The sequence below is a fragment of the Heteronotia binoei genome, chromosome 10 (genome assembly GCF_032191835.1).
Source record: "Heteronotia binoei isolate CCM8104 ecotype False Entrance Well chromosome 10, APGP_CSIRO_Hbin_v1, whole genome shotgun sequence".
NCBI classification, from domain to species: domain Eukaryota; kingdom Metazoa; phylum Chordata; class Lepidosauria; order Squamata; family Gekkonidae; genus Heteronotia; species Heteronotia binoei.
Genome location: NC_083232.1, coordinates 59,052,880 through 59,077,549, shown reverse-complemented (window position 1 = coordinate 59,077,549; position 24,670 = coordinate 59,052,880). Strand labels below are relative to the sequence as shown.

The 24,670-nt window shown below is 40.5% G+C and overlaps 1 protein-coding gene across 1 annotated transcript in view; it reads right to left on the bottom strand.

Annotated features, from left to right (window-relative positions):
- Nucleotides 1–24,316, bottom strand: part of GALNT15 (polypeptide N-acetylgalactosaminyltransferase 15) — a 37,356-nt gene extending 13,040 nt beyond the window's left edge. Inside the window, exons 1-4 of the mRNA XM_060248727.1 lie at nucleotides 23,675–24,316; nucleotides 15,818–15,984; nucleotides 9,964–10,168; nucleotides 1,109–1,276 (exon numbers count right to left, since the gene is read on the bottom strand). Of these exons, the coding sequence (XP_060104710.1) occupies nucleotides 1,109–1,276; nucleotides 9,964–10,168; nucleotides 15,818–15,984; nucleotides 23,675–24,225 (1,091 nt within the window). The 5' untranslated portion in view covers nucleotides 24,226–24,316. The remainder of the gene's footprint in view (nucleotides 1–1,108; nucleotides 1,277–9,963; nucleotides 10,169–15,817; nucleotides 15,985–23,674) is intronic.
- Nucleotides 24,317–24,670: the final 354 nt, after the last annotated feature.

The window sequence follows — 24,670 nt, the reverse complement described above, 5'->3', positions numbered from 1 at the left end:
ACTTTCCTGAGAGTCAGCCCCACTGAATAGACCTGAGCAAAATTCTGAGAAGACTTGATTAGAATTGCACTGTGTTGAGGAAGCAGAATATGAGTTAACAGTGGGAAGAATAACTCTCAAATGAATCCTTTAACCACCCACTCCCATATCCTCCCTGAAATAGCAAACCCAGTAGCTGTATGTAGAAAAGAAAAAAGTCTTTTAAAATTACCACAGAAATACATGCCAAGTTTTGTCATGTGACCCCAGAGTTATATGACAAGAAGAGGAGCCAGAGTTGTGATATCACTGGTGGGGAGGAGTGCTCTATGCTGCAAGCATGGGAAGGAGCTGTAGCTCAGTTGTAGAGCATCTGCTTGGCATGCAGAAGGTCCCAGGTTTGATTCCTGTCATCTCCAGTTAACAGATCTGGCAGCAGATGACATGAAAGACCTCTGCCTGAGACCCTGGAGAGGCTCTGCCATTCTGAGTAGACAATACTGACTTTGATGGACCAAGGGTCTGATTCAGTATAAGGCAGCTTCATGTGTTCATGTAACACTGGAAGACCAAGTAGTGGAGCAGGCTAGACTAAAACAGAAATAAGGCAAGAGAGAGCTTTTGTGGGTAAGGGGACACTGAATCTGCCTGTACTAAGAAGTAGCCTCTATATCGCTGTGACCTTGCCTCACCACCCTGCTGTTCATTTTAAGTGCGCACACAAAATTATGCAGGAGGAATGGTGTCCTTACTTTCTGTACATATATTTAGCAGCAATGTTCCCTCTAAGCTATGGAGCCTTGTAAGCAAAAGTTCTACTTTGTGAGCTATTGGCATTGAAGTTGTGAGCTACTGCATAAATTAGTTTGCTCTGGGACAATTTTTCCTGAGCTAGGACAGAAATGTGTGAACTGGAGACTAAAAAACTGTGAGCTAGCTCACACTAACTCTAACTTAGAGGGAACACTGCTTAGCAGCATGCCTTTTCAAAGAGCAAAACGACAGCTTTTTATTATTTGCTACTAAGCAGGCTGGCTTCCATGACCCACCAGATGGTACCAATCCATAGGTTGAAAAACACTATGCTGCAGATTCTCAGAGGTTGAGAGTTGATTTTAATAACCATTACCTGATGGGACTGATGGGAGATAGTCGTGCTTTCTCTTCACTTTCTGGCAATGGCTTCCAGTGGAAATCTAATTTCCAGTCAAAAACACCTCTTTGCTGGTCCTTAGAGGGATAATATTGGAAAGTCTTCCAGTCAATTACATCTATGACTGGAGAGACAATCAGACTCCTGAAACAAGGACATTGTAATATTCTTTATTATCACAACTAAATTTGTGATTCAGGGTTTTTTTTTATGGTTATAAAGTTTTATATAGAGGACAGGATAAGCTTGTACATTGCTATGAGTTCTTTGGATAAAAGGCAGGTTAAAATGAGGTAGTTTTAAAAATGCAGTAGCAATACATTTGTAGCACAGTATTTACCAGGATCACATCTTATCAGTTCAAACTTGGTTGTTTATTATTTGAGCATCCCAGGGGTGCCTAAGTACATTTTTTACTTATGACAACCCTGTGAAGGTCTGATTGAAAAGAAGAAGATGATACTGGATTTATATCTTGTCCTCCACTCAGAAGAGTCTCAGAGCAGCTCTGAGAGGAAACCATGCCCAAAAGTCCAGCAAGTTTAATTAAAAAAAAAATAATAATTGTTGAAGGTTCAAACACAAAATACAAAGATAATGCCTCTCAATCTGTCTATAATGTGCCCTCGTGCAGCCTAAATTTGTCTCAGGGCTTTGCAGGAAAGAAAGATGAGAGTTTAATCTTTCTACCTCCATTCTATTCAGAACTGCCCCCCCCCCCGTCCAAATTAGCATTTTAGTTTAAGAACATAAGAGAAGCCATGTTGGATCAGGCCAATGACCCATCCAGGGCCACTTTGTGACACAGTTGGTCTGGATGGGCCATTGGCCTGATCCAACATGGCTTCTCTTATGTTCTTAAACTAAAATGCTAATTTGGGGAGGGGGGCAGTTCTGAATAGAATGAAGGTAGAAAGATTAAACTCTCATCTTTCTTTCCTGCAAAACCCTGAGACAAATTTAGGCTGCATGAGGGCACATTATAGACAGATTGAGAGGCATTATCTTTGTATTTTGTGTTTGAACCTTCAACTATTAAACTTGCTGGACTTCTTGGGCATGGTTTCCTTTTTCAATCAGACCTTCACAGGGTTGTCATAAGTCAAAAATGTACTTAGACACCCGTGGGATGCTCAAATAATAAATAAACAACCAAGAAGAGATTCCCTGATGGACTCATAAAATGCAATCTCCCCCTCATACAATTCTACTGTTCATGAATCTACTTGGAAGCAAATTACACGTATTATTTCTTCTGAAAATACATTGCATGTATGTAAAGAAAGACATAACACAACAGAAATTGCATAGTTACTAAAAAGCAACCACAATGGAAGTATCCTGACCCACAGCAGGAAAAGTAGCAGCATGCCTTGGCTTGCAGTTGCCAAGTGTTCCTACTGTGAGTTGTTGTTTCTGTTTATGATTTTAAAAAATTGATACACAGAAGAAGTGGTTAAAATAAATCTTCTCTTTACAAATGATTGACTGTTGGGTGAGAATATAAAATACACATGAAAAACAGGGAGGCTGAAGACAGGTAATAATATCTCAGAGGATATATTTCCTTCTTTGCTGCTTTAAATTTTTCACTGAGAAAAATGAAGTAATTTACTTTTCAAAATGAGTTACAGACTAAAAATGGTCTTTTAAGGATATTGCTTCAAAAATGGTGGCAGTTACAGGTTCCTATGGTTTATAGCTGAGATTGTATTGCAAGTCTAAGGATCAAATGTTTTGCCAGTCTAGATAAAATAGTTTAGTGGAAATCAAATTGACATAATATGATTTACACTGAGCTCCATTCTGGATGCAAATTATTATGGCATTCTTTAAACATAGCTGAAAGAATACATATATGGGAAACTTCATCGAAAAAAGACCACAGGATATTCAAGCTTTGTATGTTCCTATTTGTATTAAAATTATTTTTTTTTTAGAAAAAAGCATCTGCTTTATCATACTTGGTGACAAATTGAATCTTTTCATAGAACATTTGCTATGACGACAGGCATCTCAAAACAATATAACAAAAGTTGGAAAGTGCTCCTGTAATTCCTTTCATTTTTTTAACTTAAAAACTGGCAGATGGTCAGCAGCGCCTCAACACTTTGAAAGGGTGCACACATATTGGCAAGCAGCTTCTAATGTTATTCTGTGGAATCTGGAGCAATTGGGGCGGGAGGGAGGAGAACCAAAAAAAACTCATAAGGAGGATTTTTAAAATGGCTCTTGAAATGCTATTGGCAACACTGGTTTCAGGCAACGGGATCATCTAGAATTATTTCAAATGTTTGTTTTTGACTATACAAGAGCAACAAAAGGTCACACTTCAATTTTTAAAATAAGCCTCATTTCCTGAATGGGATGGTTTGGGCAGAACATAGCTGCTGTCGAAAGAGCTTCCCATAGCTCTTTATGTAAACAAGAACATTGTGTACTATTCTTGGGGGTTTGAATAAATACAGTTAATTCATCCATCTGTTTTTAAGCTTAAATAGGCCTTTGGTAATTTATGTAAGCCAATGCAGGGAATGGAAGATGGCTTAATAAATGATTGATTGTGTTTCTGAATCTTCCTTCTAAGTGAATTCGTATAAAAATGTAGATAGCTCTGGTATGTATGTTGCCAAATCCAGATGAGGCTCAGATTTTGAGACAAACCAACCATAGCATAGAGAATTATAGAAAGCTAAAGTTTTGTAACTCTCATCACATAGGGAAACATTCCAAAGAAATGCTAACTATGAAAAGGATGAGAAAGGCCGGATATAGACAATATTTCTTAGAATCAGGGCTCATTAGTTTCACAGACATAGTAGCCAATGAACTGAACTGAACATCCAGCTTTTTTACAGTGTCATAACATTACCATATATGTATGAAAAGGAGGCTCCATCACTGATGAAGTATATGATGAAAAAGCATGCTTCATAATTACTGAGAAACACTGTTATGAATTGGTGTATCCAGTTTAATGATCCCCAGCCATTTTCTTAGTTGGCGACTAAGGAGGAGCAGGGGACCTTTGAAATTACAGCAACCAGGCCATTCCCCATAATACATCCAGGCTAATTTTTACCATGTTATGATGTTATAATTTTACTGCAAATGTACAAAAAAGAGAATGTTCTGTCACTGACAAAGTACATGACGATATGGCCACACAATCCCTTTTTAAAAGAAGTGCAGAACACATGAGGAAGGTCAGATCTGAATTCAAGAAAAAATCCTCCTAAATAAATGCCCTTTTGTGGAAGGGGTGCCACAAAGTTGGAGCATCATCTGGAATTTCAACTCACCAGGAAACAGAACCAACACTGAGATGCAGAAAGTCTCTGTATACTATTAATTCCAGTGTGCCAACCACTTACCACCCTGCTCTCCACTCCATTGCCCTAATGGGTATTTGCTACCCTTGTCTATCTTGTAATTTGTTTTTAAAACATGCTGGAGCATTTATTGGTGCCAACTTTAAGGTGCCAGCTTTAAGGTCATTAGGTGTGAGGAAGAAATAATGAAGGTTTTTTTTCCTGGATTTATTGTCTGCTCTTGATAAAGCCTAGGTTGTTTTCTGCAACCCCGAAAAATCATAAGGAAATAGTTAGCAAGCGCATAGAGGAGGAGAAGATATATTCCTGTGTTTTCTGAAAATTTCTGAACGGACTCTTTTTGTGAAGTTAATTAGTGGAGGATTGTATTCTTAAGAAGGTATGGTCAGAGGATATGGACATGGACTTGTAAACTATGTACCTATTTGTGGACTCCAACACCTATAGAGATTTGATTGCCTTTAAGCTTTTGTCTTTTTGTAAGTGTGCATCAGCATTTTCTAAGTACTGATAAATCGAGTGTTATTTACTCTTACACTGTTTGCGTTTTGTATTGTGGCTTTTCACTGTGTACTGCTTGTGTTCTAGTTTAAACAGACATTCAGCATTTAACTAATATTTAATATACAATTTTATTTTTCAGAGTTGAAAAACTGCTCTGGGAAAGGTGGAAGTGACCTTGTGATATCATAGGTGTCAACCAATTAGCTCTGTGCATGGTTGTCTTCTGTTGCAATTTGCAAACCAGAGGAAACTGGAAGAACCAATTATTCTTGACATCAATCCAGCAGAAAAGACTATATCCGTATAACACATGGTGGTGAGTGCACTTTCCCTGTAAGTTCGCTGGAAGTTATATGTGTATATAATGCATGCTAAAACTCTCCTTGTGACTATCACACAAAATTATAAGAATCTACTCTTACAGAATTGAGGACACAAATAGGAGGGTTGCCAGGCAGTATCTGGCAACTGGGTCTGTGTGTGTGTGTGCACAGCATCACAGTTTTGTTTTTTTTAAGTAGTCATGTACTGAACAGAAGTTGTCCCTGAAAGTGATAAAGGATAGCTCAAGGAATTGCTGGAGTTTCTGGCAATTCTTAGTCTTTGTCACTTCCAAAATGAACTTCCAGTAAGTACATAAGGCTGCGTTTTTTATTTTCATTTTCTCCCAGCACCATTCCAAGTGGTGGGCAAATGGGGCTTTGGGGGTGGAGTTCACCCCACCCACCCCCACTGGGGACATGCCAGCCCTGGACATAGGAGATTTTGTGCTTCTCAGGTTGAAAGGTCACATTTTTGAAAACTATCCTGGCTTATAAAACACCAGCACAGCAGGGAACAAAATAGGAAACAATCTACTTTTTAATTCATGGAGAGTACTTACATATATGAGCTTACAAAAATGGCATTCACCATCTGCAGTTTAAAATGGTGCAGTCTATTCACCAACCTCAGGATTCTACCTTCATTTGTCTGCACGTGTAGACCAGGTCTCACATGTGGTAGATATTTAGTATAATATTTATCTTGCATGTTTTGAGGTCACTCTTCATAATATCAAGAGAACAATCTCCAGTAGCTCATAGAGCATAATGCTTGGTATATGGGTGGCCTCATACATCTGACTCCTCATAGCTGAGCCCCAAAGAGTATCACTTCAGTAATATCCATTACTACCTTAGCTTCCACTGCTGGCAATAAATCAAATAGATTTTAACGAATAAGTACTATAGATTCTGTTTTGTTACTTTTAGTGCTTTATATTTGTATGTTTGAATGGAAAAATAAGTTGCTCCACTGTCCCTGGCTCTCAGCTGTGTGTATGTTTGTAAAAAAGAAGAATGGGGGGGTCACCAGGTGGTATAGTGGTGCACTACTATTTGGGACACCCAAGTCTGAATTCCCACTCTTACAAGGAAGTAGGACTGCCAGACTCAACCTATCAATTGGCAGGACTGCCAGACTCAACCTATCAATTGACGGGAGATGGGGGAGGCAGGGACCTCATTTGGGGGAGGATTGGTTTTCCCAGCACATGCTGTTACTTTTGGCACATTCCAGAAGTGATGTCACTACACCAGGAATGATGATTCCCCTCCCCATTTCTCTCTGGCATCCCCTCCTTCAACTCAGTAGAGTGGTGTTGGGTAGCAGAAACTATGGGAAGATGGCAACCCTACATGAGAACTTGCTTGACCTTCAGCCAATCACATATACTCAGCCTTATTACCTCACAGGGTTGTGTGAAGATAAAAAAGAAGAGAGAAGAATGATGCAAGCTGCTTTGGATCACCATTTGGGAGAAAGACATGTTATAAATGAAGTAAACAAGCAAACCTATCAGGCCTGATACTCACAGGCAGGATGAGATCATGTAGGGGAGGGGGGAAGAATTCAGGAGAACCACATACTCCATTCCTTAATATGTTTCACCCTGAACTTGTCTCTTTAGATATGAATTCTTTGATAAGGGAAAGATATGAGTGTATCAAATGTAAAACATTATTATAACATTTCTTCACTGCCCTTTCTCTTAGATCTCCTTTAACTGTGTCTCATACGTGAATTAATGTGTTCCATTTAGAAATTCCAAGACTGCTTACTTATGAATGTTTCATAAGCCTTAGAAATATGAGATGTAAAATACGGCCACAAGTCTGCTGTTTTTTTCTTCAAATGCTTGAGGTTTAATATCAGAAGAACAGAAAAATCTACTGAAGGATTCATGCCCCACATTAACATAGTTAACATGCTTGATCCCTTCTGTTTAAGTCAATTATGCTTATTTAAATTATTCCATATTATTTCTGTATGGGTACAATGAGGAGTTGCTAAGTATAATTTGAGGTCTTTTATGACTGACATGAGGCTTTTCGAATTCTTAACAATCTTGTTGGTTGACAAAATGCCCAAAATTTCATTTTTATCCTCAATTCTTATTTTTAATTTTTTTTAATTTTTTTTATAGCCCACCTTTCTCACTGAGCCTCAATCAATACCATACAATGGATAGAATGAGACAACTCATAAGATAGGGGTCTTCAACATGTTGCCATGGCAACCACTGATACTTTTTTTGGCATCTGCCAAGTGTTTTGGGGAAGTGGGTGGGGCCAGGCAGGGCTTTTGCCCACCAAGGCTTCTGGTGACTACTGGAGATCTGATTGAGGAGAATCTTTCCCTATGTAATTAGTGCAGACTTCGGCTATGTATGAATGTTAGCGGTGATTCCCATACAAACACAAGTTCTTGTTATTAAGATTGTAAGCTCTCTGGGTTTCAGGTTAAAGGTCTCATTTCAAAGTGATACTAATACTATATGTTTATCCATTCATCTTTGGACCTGGTGTAGATTTGAAATGGTGTGCTTTGGATCGACCCACCATTATCCATATATTTGTCAATATATTTGGAATTCATTTCTGGAATTTATGTATCCATATATTTGGAATGTATATTTGGAATTAGTGTTTTGTTGTGTATGACTGGCTACCACTAAATTACTCTTATTGTTGTGTTGTTGTGCCTGAAAGCAGTGCATTTTTTATTTGGATTCTCCACACTGCAGTCCATTGTTTTGACTACTAGTCCCCAGGTCCTGGTAGGGGATCCCCTGGTTTTGCAGGCTTCTCCCCTCTGCCAGTCAGTTGGCTACCACGGGGAAGTCCTGGCCCAACAGCCGCCATGTGTCTTTAAAACTCAGCAGGCTTAGAAGAAGCTTGCAAAGAACTGCTTGTGTTTTAGAAGCAGGACAAAGCTGCAGGGGAGTGGGGTGAGTAGGCAGAGTCCCATGGCTCTTCCCAGTGAGTGTGTGAGAGAGGAGGCCAGCATAGTCCCTCTGTTTATTTGGCATTCATTTCAGAAGTCATTTGTATGGATAGTAAAGAGTTAACCAGAACCTGATTATTTGTATGGACAGTAAAAAATTAAACAAAACCTATAACGCTTTGTTTAGTAGTTCTAGTTTCTTCTGTTAGTCTGAAGAAGTTGGTTGAAATACAGCAGACTGCTACATCCAGCAACTTTCATGAGTAAATTGCCCCAGTAAGATCACATAAGTGCGTGCTTGCAAACAGTTCATTTGGGCTGCTTTGTGAGTGTGTGTGTGTTCACTTTCATTTAGTGAAAGTGCAGCTGCTTGGGGAACCCTTTGAAGGCTGCAAAGAGGAGAAGGAAATGAAGATTGTGTTCAAGGGAACAGCACTACCATATATTTATTCATTTATTCATTTTAGGGGATAGGAAGGTCTCCAAGTTCCACTCCCGAAGTCCCCAGACTCCACCCTCAAGGTCCCCAAGTATTTCCTGAGTTGGACTTGGTAACCATAGGTCACCTCCATACTTGAGAGGAGACGGAGGGAGCATAATGGCAGGGTTCTCTGTTAATTACTCTCAGCATTCCATAATTAAGGATACATTTGCCCTTCAGTCTCCAATTCTGACATATTTATTTCCTTCACTATGTTTTCTCCCCCCACCCTGGAATTAAACCCAAACAAACTGTAACTATAAACCAAGCTTGTTATTCCCGTTTGGTCCTTGAATCTGTTAAATGGTTTCATTATGTATGCTAATTTTCTGCTCACCCTCTACCTATATATATGGACTGGTAATTTCCATTTCATTGTATCTGGAGAAGTGTACATACACACAAAAGCTTATACCTTGAATAAAACGTTGTTGGTCTTAAAGATGCCACTGGACTCAAACTTTGTTCTAATGCAGGCCATAGTACTACATAAAATGAAGGTTATTGTAGTCCAAGCAATGCTGCCATGGTAGTTCTCATCCTTTGCAAAGGAGTTTTGGTTAAGAAGTTCACTGCATACTAGATAAACAGGAAGAATGAAAATACTAATGGGTTGGATCCAGTGACTCTCTTTTGCTTAGTGAGGAGCTTTGGTCCCCATGGAATGAGCCTTACTCATTTGGAAGAAGGCTTCCTTTGTTGGAGAAAGTTGTCACTTAGTGGAAGGGCTGGATCCAACCAACTACATTTAGGAAGGAGACAGGAACTTAAAGTATGGACAGAGGATGTTATGGAGGAAACATGAAGGATCCAGCTCTGCATGGAGTGGTGGCATTTGAAAGGGAAAAGGTTGGGTCCCCACCTCCCCCCCCCCCGGACAGTGAAACTGGAAGCCCACCTTTAAAAAAATTGGTTCATTTGTAGGGGAGAACCACTGTAGGAGAACTTACATACCCACCCCTCTTTTCTTCCAACTCCCCGCCACCACCAACACATTCCTGTTACCTGAGCAAAAAACATACAGGTTTGAGGGGAAGTGCATTTGCTGATATAAAGTCCTGTTCAGCACATACAAACATTTTTTAACAACTGCCCATGTTGCTTTTAGCTTTAATCAAGAGTTTATGAGAACTTGTGCATCAAGTATAAAAATTGGTTGTTCGACACCCACAATCCTTCAAAGATGTTAGAGCAATCCGTTTGGCAAAGATGCAGTGACACAATAGATGAAAGGAATAGTTATTTACCTGTCACTGGCTAGTCTGTCCAGCAGAGGTTCGAGCCAGCCTCTGAGACACTCGCAGTGGGAGTCCATGAAGACCACAACATCCCCTGTTGCTCGTGCAGCACCAAGCATCCGACCCTGAACGACCCCTAGTCTTTTGTTGCTCCTAATCAATTTCACACCTGCCAGCTTAGAGATGTGTTCACTCAGGGATGACTTTAAGTGTCCTGCCATTAATACAACAACGATTTAAATTTTAGGTTAGTCTGAAGATGTCTCCTCCCCAACAAAAAAAACCCTTTCTTCCAGAAATTACTTGGGTGCAGTTTTGTATATTTGATCCACAATGCTGTAGAGCAGAAAAGATGAGAGTAAAGACTTGTTGACACATTTTTCACAGTGGTGTTTATGGTGAAGTGTGTGTGTGTGTGTGTGTGTGGGAAATCCCTGGCAAGTTTTATTTCATGCTGAGATGTAGCTTGCAATGATTTTTAAAGCATTCAGCAGTGCTTTTGCTGAAGATTATTAAGGTGATGAACAGTCATGTGAAGTTCTGCCTGCAACGTGTTATGAGTGATAATAATAATGGGCAAATTTTCATTTGATGTTGGAGCAATGAAGTAATAAATAACTGTATGTGAGTTGAATTAATCTAAATTAACCAACAGGTAGGAGTGAAAACAGACCTATATTCTAAGAATGCCACTACGCTATGATTGCAGTATTGTGTGTGACACAATACCAGCAAGTTGAATATTGGATCAGCAAGTTGCTTCCTAAGCCAAGAAGCTTGTAAGCTGTCATTCTTGACTCACTCTTGGCTCGTTGTAGGGTTATCAGCCTCCAGGTGGGGCCTGGAGATCTCTTGTTTTTACAGCTGATTTCCAGCTGGCAGAGATCAGCTCCCCTGGGAAAAAATGGCTGCTTTGAAGAGTGGACTCTATGACATAGTACCATGCTGAGGCCCCTCCCCTCCCCAAACTGCACCATCTCCTGGCTCCACCCCCAAAGTCTCCAAGTATTTTCCAACACAGACTTGGCAATCTTAGTTTATTGCGGAGGCTGCCTTCTCATCCTAATATATCTCTCCCTCCAGTTCACAAACATTTTAAATGACTGGAAAACTATTTGGTTGCCTCTATGTGTTTGGGTGATGGCGCAAGTGGCAGCCAATAGGCACCTATCACAGCTGGTTTCCCCCCAGGTCCAATTGAACTAAGTTAGAAACCCACAAATCTTTTCCATCTGAAGCTATTCCAAGACAGAAAAAGTACATGTGCTTGGAAAGCAATGAGAATGCTATCAAACTGCATCACTCTTGAAATATGATGTGCTACTGTCAGAAAGTTCCAAGAGACTGAAGATGGGCTGGGAGACAATGAGATCATGTACAATTTCTGTCAACTTGTAGTTAAACATTACAAACATTCTGCATGGCTGCAAACTGAAAATGAGAATCTTACAAGCAACAACCACATTGCAACTGTTACTCTAGTTCACCAAAGAGTGGTCCTAGCTCTGATGAGAATCCAAAATAAATATTGAACAAAGTTCTAATCCAATGGCACCTTTAAGACCAACAAAGTTTTATTCAAGTTATAAGCTTGCATGCACACTACTTCAGATACATTGAAATGGAAGTTATCAGTCCATACTTATAGGTAGAGGAAGAGCAGCAAATTAGCATACAGCATAATGAAGATGTTTAACAGGTGCAAGGACCAAACAGGAATATCAAGCTTAGTTTATATGGTTACCTTTTGTTTGGGTTTAATTCTTGGTGAAAGCATAGTAGAGGAATACTTTCAACACATAGTAAAATACATTCAAATCTACCATTCCAAATTATATTACAGTCTACTATTCGTTACGTTACAAGTTACACAATTACGAGTTATTACAACATTTATAACAATGGAATCCACAGGACTTAACAAGGATATTGGTTTCTTATTTCTCTACATATGCTAACCTCATTCAGTCCTTACATCTGTATTTTCACCAATCCCCCAGAAGGGCTATATATCCTCTTTATTTTATTTCTTAGCTGGAATAGTAGATTGATTATAATGAAATGAATAATAGCATATAATGTAATTTGAAATGGTGGATTGGAATGCATTTCTTTGGACTGGGGACAGAGCAGAAACACTGCACAGCCAATTTCCCCACTTCAGAAAGAAAATGTAAGTTTGCCTCCACACTTGAGAGATGGATGGAGCATCATGGCAAGGTCTCAGTTAATTACTCTCAGCATTCTACAATCAAGGTTACTTCTGCCCATCAGTCTCACATTTTTATATCTTTATTCCTTTTATTGTGTTTTCCCGTGGAATTAAACCCAAACAAATGGTACCCATATAAACTAAGCTTGTTATTCCTCTTTGGTCCTTGCATTGGTTAAAATCTTCACTGTGTTCTGTGCTAATTTCATAGAACCATAGAGTTCAAAGGGACCTTCAGGGTCATACAATCCAACCCCCTGCACAATGCAAGAATTTCACAAATATCTCCCCCCACACCCCAGTGACCCCAGAAGTTCCATGCCCAGAAGATGGCAACAAATTCCAGAATCCCTGGCCAAACTGGCCTGGAGAAAAACTGCTGCCTGACCACAAAGTGGCAATCAGTATTTTCGTGGACATGTAAGAAAAGGCAACAAGAGCTAAGCACTGATACAACCCTTCCTACCTTCCTCATGATCTTCCTAAGCTCACAGAATCAGCATTGCTGTCAGATGGCTATTTAGCCTCTGTTTAAAAACCTCCAAAGAAGGCGAACCCACCACTTCCTGAAGAAGCCTGTTCCCCTGAGGAACTGCTCTAATTGTCAGGAAGTTCTTCCTAATGTTGAGCCAAAAATGATTTTGATTTAATTTCAACCCATTGATTCTAGTCCGACCTTCTGGGGCAACAGAAAACAACTCAGCATCATCTTCTTCAGCCCTTCAAGTACTTGAAGATGGTGATCATATCACCTCTCAGTCATCTCCTTTCCAGGCTGGACATCCCAAGCTCCTTCAACATTTCCTCATATGACTTGGTCTCCAGACCCTTCACCATCTTTGTTGTCCTCCTCTGGATATATTACAGCTTGATTATATCCTTAAATTGTGGTGCCCAAAACTGAACACAATACTCTAAGTGAGGTCTAACCACAGCAGAGTAAAGCAATACCATCACTTCATGTGATCTGGACTTCTGTAGATACAGCCAAAAATTGTATTTGCCTTTTTAGCCAACGCATCACACTGCTGACTCATGTTTATAGTCAACTAAGACCCCTAGATCCTTTTCGCACATACTGCTGCCAAGACAAGTCTCCCCCATCCTATAGCCATGCATTGGATTTTTTCTACCTAAATGCAGACCTTTACATTTATCCCTGTTAAATTCATTTTATTTTATTTGTTTTAACCCAGTTTTTCAGCCTGTCAAGATCATCCTGTATCCTGACTCTGTCTTCTACTGTATTTGCTACCCCTCCCAATTCTGCAGTCTCATCTGCAGATTTAATAAGCATTCCCTCTATTCCTTAATCCAGATCATTTATAAAGATATTAAACAAAACAGGTCCTAGGACAGATCTTTGAGGCACTCCACTTGTCATTCATCTCCAAGAGGATGAGAAACCATTCACAAGCATTCTTTGGGTGTGATCTGTCAACCAATTACAGATCTACCTAACAGCAGTGGGATCCAGACCACATTTTACCAGTTTTTCAGCAAGAATATTATGTGGAACTATCAAAAGCCTTACTGAAATCAAGATAAACTATGGTCGTTTTCGCACTCACCTCCAGCCGGCGCGACCCCCCTCTTCACCGCGCAGGATCTGTGCGGATTTCGCACTAAATGCCGCGGAGCAGCCTTTTGCGCCGGAAACTCCCGTCGCAAAAGCCGCTCAAACGTAAATCGCCAAAAAGCAGTTTGGCGTTTGCGCGGCTTTTGCGACGGGAGTTTCCGGCGCAAAAGGCTGCTCCGCGGCATTTAGTGCAAAATTCGCGCAGATCCTGCGCGGTGAAGAGGGGGGTCGCGCCGGCTGTAGGTTAGTGCGAAAACGACCTATGTCTAGAGCATCCCACTGATCCAGCAAAGTAGTAACCTTCTCAAAAAAGAAAATAAGGTTAGTCTGACATGACTTGTTCTTGAGAAACCAACACTGGCTCTTAGTAGCCACAGCTGTCCTTTCTAAATGCTCAAGGTCTGACTGTTTGATGATTTGTTCTAAAACTTTTCCAGGTATAGACATTAAGCTGTTGGGTTGGTACTACTTGGATCCTCCTTTTTCCCCTTCTTGAAGATCGGGACATTTGCCTGCCTCCAATCTTCTGGCACCTCACCTATTCTCAAAGAATTCTCAAAAATAATGGACAGAGGCTCAGAAATTATGTCTAAGAGTTCTTATAGTACCCTTGGATGCAGTTCATCTGCCCCCCAGGACTTAGTTTCATTTAAAGAAACTAGGTATTTATGTACTGCCCCCATGCCAATCCTAGCCTGCAACTTCCTTCCCTCATCATGCGTTCTGTTTTTGCCATGTTGAGCGCCATTTCCTTTGCAAGAGGAAAAGTAGGAATTAAGCAGTTCTGCCCCCTCTTCATCATCTGTTATAATTTCACTTTCCTGTCCCTGCAATGGGCCTATCCATTTTCTGCCCATTTGCTACTCATACTTATATGTATGATTTCGTAATTTGCATTTCATTATATCTGAAGAAGTGTGTGTGCAGACTTCTTATGTGTGCAGACTTATACCCTGAATAAAAGTTAAAGGTGCCACTGGACTCAAACTTTCTTCTGCTGCTTCAGACCAACATGGCTACCTACCAGAATACACATTGTTTATTATTAAAGAAAAAAGAGACATGCAATTGCTAATAGACCTCTAACTTCAGTTATTCCAAAGGGTCTGTTGCTACCAAACTAAGCAGCAGTCTTGTGGCACCTTGAAGACTGACAACATTTTATTACAGCATAAGATTTTTATGGAATGAATGTGGCTGCTAGTCCATAAAAGCATATGTTCAAATATACTCTTGATTATTCTAAGCTCAATGGTTTACTGACAACACACTGGCCTCATTTTGGGCAGGAGCTCACAGGAGTGGAACTTCGGAACCTCTACATTTTATCGTGCTCTTTCTTTCTTACCCCTTCCCGCAATTCCTGCGTCTGGGCTCCATTGTTCAAACCCTCTGTGAGAATTTTGCTGAACTCTAAGATTTTACAAACTTTATAATATTTTCCCACACAAAAAAAATGGGAAAAAAACCAAAACATAAAAAGCAGGCAGATGGAAATCTTCATCATGCCACTGTGGCCTCATAGGAAAAAGTAATTTAAAAAGTATGATGGGAGTCAGGTTTTATTATGACAATTATAATTCAAGAAGCATTTTAAGGTAGATGCTGAGCTAATATAATTTAGTACACCTTCTGGTGATATCAGGGGTGTGTAGCATATGCAAATGAGTTGTGCTAATGAGCTCCGGTACCTCTTTTTCTATTAAGTGACCTCTGACAACACTCACAAACTAGTTGGTTTTTACTCATCAAGTTGAACTAAAATCTAAATACTGTTTAAAAGCTATCAGGGAATCTTCCAGTTTCAGGATAAATATTGGCAAGCAATCATATTTGTCTGTGAGTTTAAATTACATCAGAGGAAATAATCCCAGAAAATGCTGAGAATTTCCAGCCACATATTGTTATTCTTTGCATCAGTGGTCAGAAAATACAATGATGGCAGCTGTGCTTGCAGTAAAGTCAAGATTTGAAGGAGGGAATACTCACCCTGACTTCAGTTGATTTTCTTATCCTCTCTGTTAAGCCAGCAGATCACATCAGACTGACTGTAAGAGCAAATAAAGAACTACCTTGTGTGCTGAGGTCATCTACAAGGATGATTTCTTTGAGAAAAGCTCTGGGGGCTGTATCCAAGATGCTATGAACTGTCCTCAAGAGAGTTGACCAAGCTTCATTATGGAAACAGATGATGACACTAGCCCTAGGCAGGTTAGGACTGGATTCTTGTTTCAGGCACCTTAGTAAGAAACAAAAGGTATACAGTGCAAATGAATCTGGTTTTTGCTCATGGTTAATTTTAAAGCCACAAGATGAAAGCATTGACCATGCTGTATACTCTATCAGTACTTACTGAAATGTCTGTTCAGTCTGTTGCCACGGCCAAAAATAGTTAACATGTGAGACAAACAGGATCAGAACTCTTTGCAAAATTATAATAATTTCAGGTCATCAGTGATGAGTCCCTCCCCCCTTTTTGGAAAACATTTTTTTTTTCTATTAGAGTTTTGTCCAATGAAATCTTCAGCGTCACTAAAAAAATTCTATCAGCATGAGTGGCTAAGAAACAAACATACATTATTTTATCCATTTTGCACCCCAGACTTATTTAATGCATTGTGCAAATGTTGGCTATAAATAGTTTATTATGGAATTATAGAATTTGGTAAGGATAATTTAGAGTGCACGCAGTTCCATTGTTTGTCATAATATTTTGTTAAGTAGCAATATTGATTACAAGCCAAGGATTCCTAGAGGAAATATTAAGCAGGAGATTATGATTTGCATTATAATGCATTTACACTAGAAAAAAATTAACATTGCCCAAAGGTTTGTACATCTCACACAGTTCTTTGTTTTTTTTAAAAAAAAACCCTTCTCAGAGGTTACATGCTGCAGTCTGGCTGGGTCTTAGGAAATGAAACAAGCCGTGTTAAAAGAGTTTTTTTTACTTCGAATTGGACCAGGCAATCATAAGTGCATCATTTCTTGCAGAAAGACTGTTTGCCACCTTTCCCTTCTTCTACAGATCCCACCCCAGCAATCTTGGGGATTTTTTGGAATGGGGCTAGAAATGCACAATGGAATGGGGCTAGAAATGCACAAGAAGGGCTACTGTCAAAAGGGACAATTGGCAGAAACCTGCTTGCATGCAGGCTTCTGCTCTGTTCATGCAGGAGATTACATGAGTGTGTTTATGTGTGAATGAAGGAAGAGGACATTGATTTCTGCTTATCAAGTGTGAGAAAAAGACCCCTAATTTCAGAACATCGTAGTCACCCGATTGGTTGCCAGGGTGCCTGGAGACTCAACTCACACACATCTGCCAGGAAAATGTGGGTTTTGTCTACCAGACTGTAAGGGACTTATGTGAATACTAACAGCCACAACATTGCAGCAGCACTTGGTATCTCTGGAAGAGTGCTAACCAGGAGGATAGATGGGTTTCCAGCCGCTCCGTGCGTGCACCATCTCGGCCGTTGCAGTGGAAGAAGTTGCACCACCAGGAACTGTCCAGGCAGATGATTTCCAGCCTTGACCATAGAATCCATATGGGAAGGCTAACATCACCAGCAACTATCTTCCTGCAGTGCCAGACTCCATTACAGCGAAGCGGGAGGCTCACATACTCAACAGATTTCACTTACGCATAAGGCAATCAAGCTTATCTTAGGTGTGGATCCTGCCAGACTAAGCCTTTGTCCAATGGGACCCAAGACAAAGGATGGTGCCAGTAGAGGAATGAAGAAGAGGAAGAACATCTTCATCCAGAGCCAAGTTTCTTTGTATAGATTGGGTGTTACCTTAGGTAGCAATTTGGCCATCTATTGTCACCTTTTCGATAAGTTTTGATAGCCTTTTAATCACTTCCACCCCAATAATTTCACCCATTCTTTCCCTTAATGGTCATCCTGGAGCCTCCCCCTTTTGGCCCATTGTTACCTGGAAGTCCAATTAGGCAACCAGGGCCAAGTTTGCTCATTGGCCAGGTATAGGCATCCAATCAGGTGCCTCCAATAAACTGGCTATTGGCTACCGCATAAGTCCAGCCCTTATGATCATTGCGGAGCCTCCCCTTTTTTCTGAGGTCATGTACCAGCTGACCACCTGTCATCTGCCCCTATACCTCCTACCCCCTAAGGGCTCAAGGTAGTCCTTATAACCACAGTCCCAATTCCCCACAGGTGTGCATCTAGCAGTACCCCATTCATGCTGTTTAGATACATCCCCAATTCTTGGCCAGTTGAGGGTCCCCTTCCCCATAGTCCTCGTTTGTCGCCATTGGAGCCTTCCTTGAAGACTACGATCGGTAATTATCACCCTGTTTGTCCATCCTTATGTTACCTCTATGCATTTCTCTCTATTTTTATTAGGACTGTATGTGTGTTGTATGTATCCATTACCTTGTATGTGTGTTCTATAATTTCTGTAATAAATGTGTGATTGTTTTACTTAATTAGTGTCCTTGGTAAATTTAGCAATAATTTCTGGAGGTGGAATCCTGTATACATAGATTCTATATCCTTTTTAAGCCAAAGGTGCCCACCTGTCAATTCCCCAACCTCTTTTGAGGGCATTTTGGCTTACACAAGAGCCAAGAGAGTCTGTGAGATGGCAGACTAAGATTCCCTCTCAGCTCCCTTCATTGCTCAGGTAAGTTACATGACGTGCCATGCTCCATGGGCCCCCAGGGTAATCAGGGCTCCTGGAATTTTGCAACCCTAGTCTTTCCTCTCTTTCTGACCTGGATGTTCCAGGCTAGCCTGATCTAATCAGATTTCAGAAGCTAAGCTGGGTCAACTCTGGTTAGTACTTGATGAGGGACCACCAAGGCTGCTACAAAGAGGTAGGCAATGGTAAACCACCTCTGTTACTCTATTACCTTGCAAACCCTACAGGGTTACCGTAAGTTGTCTGCAACTTGAAGGCACTTTTATATGCACAGTCCTTCCTCTCAGCAGTCCTGCCATTTGTTCATTCCCCTTTCCACAATTACTTCCTGCATCACATCCCCCATTCTATTGCTCAGGGTCCCCCTAACCCTCCTTGGTTAGGGGCTGCAGAAAGAAGGGAAGACAGCAAGATCTCTTTCATGGAAAAAACAGGCACTGCAAATGACCATGAACATTCAGTTTCTAGATTACCATAGGAATACATTAAAGCAAGGACGACTGGCTGCTTACACATTGGAGACCATCCTGAATCTGTCAAATGTACAGTAAATGTGTTCTGACCTTCAATCCGCAAAACAAGACCAGACCCCCGATGTCTCTTTCAGATGAGCTGTTGGATAATATTGGGATGCTCCACTAGTTATCAGTATGTACCCCTAATTCTTACCTCCTTCTCTGCAAATGGCTTGCATTATGTAATATCTTTATCGGCACCAGGAGTCATAAGAAGGCAGGATTAACAAACACATTATGAAGTTAGCATTTCCCATATGTCAGCTTTTCAACCTGAAACAAATATCTCCCACTGTCATATCTATATGCCTGTCAGGCTGCTGCTTTTCAGCTAGATTGGAAATTATTCTTCTATAAGTAAGCAGGGCAGCTCAATACAGGTGGCCTGTTGTATATATGCAAGGGAACGACCAACTGTCCCATAGCACCCTATGCATTTCCATACTTGGGATCCTATGAACTGACTTATTGTATGTTCATCTTGGCTGACAACAGATGTAAGCCAGCCAGAAAAGAAGTGGCTGGGAGCCTCTAGACAGCCCGCAGCCTGCCCCTGGAACAGGGACAGGCTGCAGGTGCTCTGAAGGAGCTTCCAGAGCACTCATGCATCTCTTGGCTGCTCCCTGGGTGTTTCCTGGCTGTCCAGACAACCAGTGAAGCACCTCAGAGCCACCTCAGAATTTAGGTACCACTTTGTAAGTGGTGCCTTTCTGAGCCAGCTTCGATCCGGCCCTGAATGATCTGTGTGCAGGATGGGGATGGCAGGCAGATGTGTGCACATGTACGCAGTTTTCTGATCCGCCTGCCTCCTGTCCCAGGGGCAGCTCAGATCGCCAGTCTGTTATCACCCCTTGTGTGTCTGATTGTGTATGCATGCATCCTCTGCATCTTTTTTGCATTTGCAGGGCAGATCTTCAAGCTACTCTGGTTATTTTTCTTACGAGCCCTTTTAGTGTAATTCTCCCGTTTAATTTATAGTACATCTTTTCCAAATAGTTTCTGGTAATGATCAGTCTTCTGGAGATTATTTTTTATTTTATTTATTTAAAACATGTTTGCTTCACCTTTCCACCCAATCAAGGTCCACAAGGGAGTGAACATAAAAAAGATTTAAGCATTTAAACAATTAAAATACATATAAAATATAAAATTCTATTTAAAAAAGCATAAACATTTGAAGGATGGCCAAAAATTGTTATTGGAGATATGCCAGACAAAACAAAAAATACTTCACCTGCTGGCAAAAGACAGTGATGGAGGGAGAAAAATAAATTTCCCTGGGGAAGGAGTTCTGACGTTTCGGTGCCAGTTAACACTTGGGAAAAGATGAGGCTTGTCAACATTTACACCCGTAACAGACTCCCAGAGAAGTAGCTCTTCAACAGACTAAGATATCAAAACCCATGTGTCATAGATTAACAACCTTGTGTTGGTTTCCAGACTGATTTTTTTTTAAAACTGCAGAATTGCAAATATGCAGTGGTGCGCATTACTGGAATTCTGTCAAGGAAGAAGCATTGCCAAATGGACTCCCACTCATCTGCAGCCAAAAAGGAGAATGGCTTAGTTCCCAGCAGCATTTGAGTAGGAGTTATGGATCTCTGAGGCAGCTTAAAATCTTTTAGGCCTTTTGGGTGTTTGCATTATTAAACATGCACAATCTTTGTTTCCAGAACTCCGGGACATAAGTGAATGCCAGCAGTAAAAATTGATATGGAGAAGAAGCCTTTGGTATTAAATTAATGAGACAGATTTAAATGGTCCCCTCTTCTTGGGAGTGTGCAAATAGAAGAGCACAGAGACCAAGTGAATGCATACTTCCCAGCATCCAAACAGGGATGATGAGAATCACTGTGATTTCCCAGGCAAACAATCCTCTGGAGCAGGCCTTGCACTATACAGACCCAGCCCAAAAGATGGAGAGAAACTTGCCCAGATCCATGGCCCCCAGAGTAACCAAAGTCCTCAAAAAAGTTGTCCCCCTATTATTCCTTCTTAGCAGCATCACCCAGTGGTTTAGGCAGACCCGACAGGCTTGATTACATTCTTGTCTTTGAATAGCATATCCCCATGCCATATCAGAAACTATTTTTGTTCAAGAACTTGCCACACTGTCAAATGTGGTTAGCGCATGACATGAGGAATTGCTACTTGAGAAATACAGGACATTCAAAATGCATTGCACTGTTCTGTAGATTCCATACTTAAAAACAAAACAAAACCTGGAAGTAAATTGCAATGTATTCCCAAATAAGGCAAGTCCAAGTTTGGGAACTCAAACTCCATGCTAAGCTAACTTGACTACAAGTTTCTGGAGATGCACAGAACCATTTGTGAACTCTGGGAGACTGCAGAGCAAGTGGGTAACATAATGTATGAAAAAGGAAGACTTGGGTTAAAATCTTCACTCGGGGAAGAACCTTACTGGTTGATGAGCTTGGAGAAGATGTTTGTCTCCCTATGGTTGTGGGGGACATAAAATATGGATGTTTAGGGTAAACCACACTGAGATGATGGAGTGAAATAAGCGTTACATCATATGTTTAATCAGAAATAGATACAGGGCGCTTTTTTCCTGGAAAAAGAGGTGCTGGAATGTTCAAGAAGTAAATGAAGGAGAAACAATACTATTTTAATGTGCTATAGAGTTACCACTACTTTAAAGCAGTTTCCAAACTAAACGAGTCACCAACTTCCTTAGTTCTTTTTTGTGTCTTGCTTTTGGTGCCTAATGCTGAAGCAACCATGTTTTTAACATACTTGACTGGGTCAAAGACTGTCATGCTCCCCCAGTGCCCCTCATGAACTTTTAGACATTTTAGAAAAAATTTGCTTCCAGATAGAAGTTCCAGAACTCCATTCCACTGCATTCCCCCCCCCCCAAAAAAAATCTCTGAGTAGATCCATCTATTCAACAGGTCTTACTTCTGAGAAAGTATCTGTAGAACAACAGCCCATGTTAATGTAATGGTTAGGGGTTTACAGTGCACACGACTGCCGTTTGACATGGTTGAGTTCAAATTAAAAGTGCACTTTTCATGCTCCAGTTAATTAATCAATCATACTGATCGATAAATGCTATCTGCTCAGAGCAATTGTATCATGCCATTTGAAAAAAATAACAAAAAGCAACTTCTGCAGTCCACCTATAAATAATATCTTGAAAACCTCTTATGCCCATGTGACATGGAGAAATGGATGGCAGTTTGCAAATGCCATGCCATCAGATTATTTGGTTTAAAAAAAAAAAAAGTTTAGGAGCCAGACTGGAATATTTCTGGGATTTTGCTTTGGGTTTAAAAATATGGAAGTCTAGAAACAATGGTATTTCCCATACCTCTTTAGAATTTGGACCACTCTTGCTGGTTCTATCATCAACTGTTGAGGGCACATGACATCAGTTTAATGACTTTGTGTGCTGAATTCACAAATGAGTTCCATCACAGAGTGCCACAGCAACCTGGGTCAGGACATTCCCACCCACATCCCAGCATGCTTCAGGAATGGTATAGAGCTCTGGATTTGTAATGGCAGGGAGTGACCTTAGTTTGTTTCGGGTCACTTTGAATTCCATTCAAATACCATGTCGGCCAATCAGTAATTCGATTAAGGGCCTAACGTAAACTTTATTGAAACAAAAGCCAAATCACAAAGTCTGCTGGATATAGTTTGAAACAAGCAGATAGAACATATATGCTGTCTAAGTAACTACTACATTGGTTTTGTATAATAAGTTGACATGTCTTTTAACTTGCTTTTTAGACCAAGAGAGCACTGTTGCAGCTGCACGTATCTTCAAAAACATGCAAATAATATCACAGCACACTTCTTTAATGCTAAACTTAGTACACATGTTAAGTCATGTATCATTTAGGAAGGTCATTTGAGAAGACTTACTGCCATCTGTAAAGAGTTGCTAGGTTTCCATTCAATATAGGAAAGCACTCCTGTTGTGCACTGTAACTTTAAATCATTGCTTGCCATGTTTTTTGAAACAGCAGGCCTGAGAATTAGCTTTTAGGGGTTTTTTTAAATCTGCAAATTTCATTCCCTGCCCCCCGTCCCATACTAACTAACTGAAAGTTTTCAGCTTTGAGAAGGTTGTCTAAAATAAATAACTTTGCAGCATTCTAGTCTAGAATATAGAGTGCACCTGCTGAAAAAAAATTGGCTCTGATGCAATTCTCATGCTTGTCAGTAGAGGACACCAGAACACCTCATTAAAGAGAAAATGGAAAATCTGGTGTACATACTGAACATGCTTTCTATCTGGTTAAAGTGCGCCATCATTTCCACTAGTAGTATGAAGAAACTGTAAAAGTGAAATTCTTAGAACAAACTATTGGTTCATTCTTCAGTGTGTGAACTGAAACCTCTTAAGTAATCACATCAGTCTGTATGATCTGCCAAACCCGAATGCCACTTAAAAAAAAAAAAAGGAAATCAGAAAGGATCTCAATAAAGTACACTACATGGTTTGAAGATTTTTTTTTCCTTTTAGTTTCCCTCCCAAAAGATTATGTGACAAAAATATTTTTCCTGCAATTTATATATTGTTCTTTCTAAATAAAGTTGCTGCCTTGTTTTTCAAACAAATAAATTGATTCACAATCCTGCTTGCTGAGATGCAGATCACAAAAGACACACTATTGCCCAGGGACAGGAAGAAGTCCCACATCTAGGCAATCGGTTCTAGAGGAAGGTCTGAAAGACATCAGAGTTAAGTAGGAAATTTTTACTTACAAAGGATGCCGTACGTCAGGAAGCTCCCTGTGCAGAGGGATTTTTTGGCTGAGTGCTTCATTAAACCCATGAACTTCCAGGCCAGCCATAAGCAGTTGTTCATCTGCATCATCCTGTTCTCCCACCTGCAAAGGAAGGGACTGGAGCAGGAACTCTGGATCTTGCACCTGCTTGTTCTCTTGCCTTCTGCTTTGTTGCCTGACCATCCGGTACCCTTTCCTAGGGCTGACATGGTTCCTCTTGGCTGTTGGTGCCCCTATAGCCATCAGGAGTTCATCTTCCCTTAGGGAGATAAAGGGTGACAGTCCCTCCTGAGGAAAATACTGCTGGTTATTTTCCAGAGAGTCTAAGATTTCTTGAGGCTCTCCAAAATCCACCTGGTACCCCTCTTTAGGGTTGTAGTTTGCTGGCGGAGAGATTCCTTCCTGGGTCAGGTCTTTGGGTGGTGGGTTCCACATTGTCACCATCAATAATAAGAAAGAGAGGACCAGCAGCAACAAGAGAAATTGCAGTTTCCAGGATCCATACCTACATCTTTTCCTCAAGAGCATAATTTCAGCAGGGTAAAGCAGATGCTCATATTAAAAACCAGTTACATCTTTCTTGCATCTCAACAAGGGATCTGCCAAGAGGTTTCATCCCATTCAGTCCAGTTCTTGTATGCCAAACATTTTTTAAAATCCGATTTTCTAATACTAGTGAAGATGAAATAGATCCACTTTGCAAAAGAACATTTTATTATCACACAAGATTCCAGACAGTCTGTTGGAGGTAAAAAATATGATCAACTGGGCAAAAGGTTCATTAAAGATATTTTAAAGCTGACTGATTTTCCTTTTTAATTCTGAGGGGGTGGAGGTGGAGAAATCCTCTTGCTGATTTCCTTTTGCCTATTGCCTTGTGACTGCAAAAGATTTGCAAATGTTGCCAGAGATAGTCCTGCAAAAGTCTTTCTGTGGTGGTCAGGTCTGATAACTTTTCTCTCTGCCTTCTGAT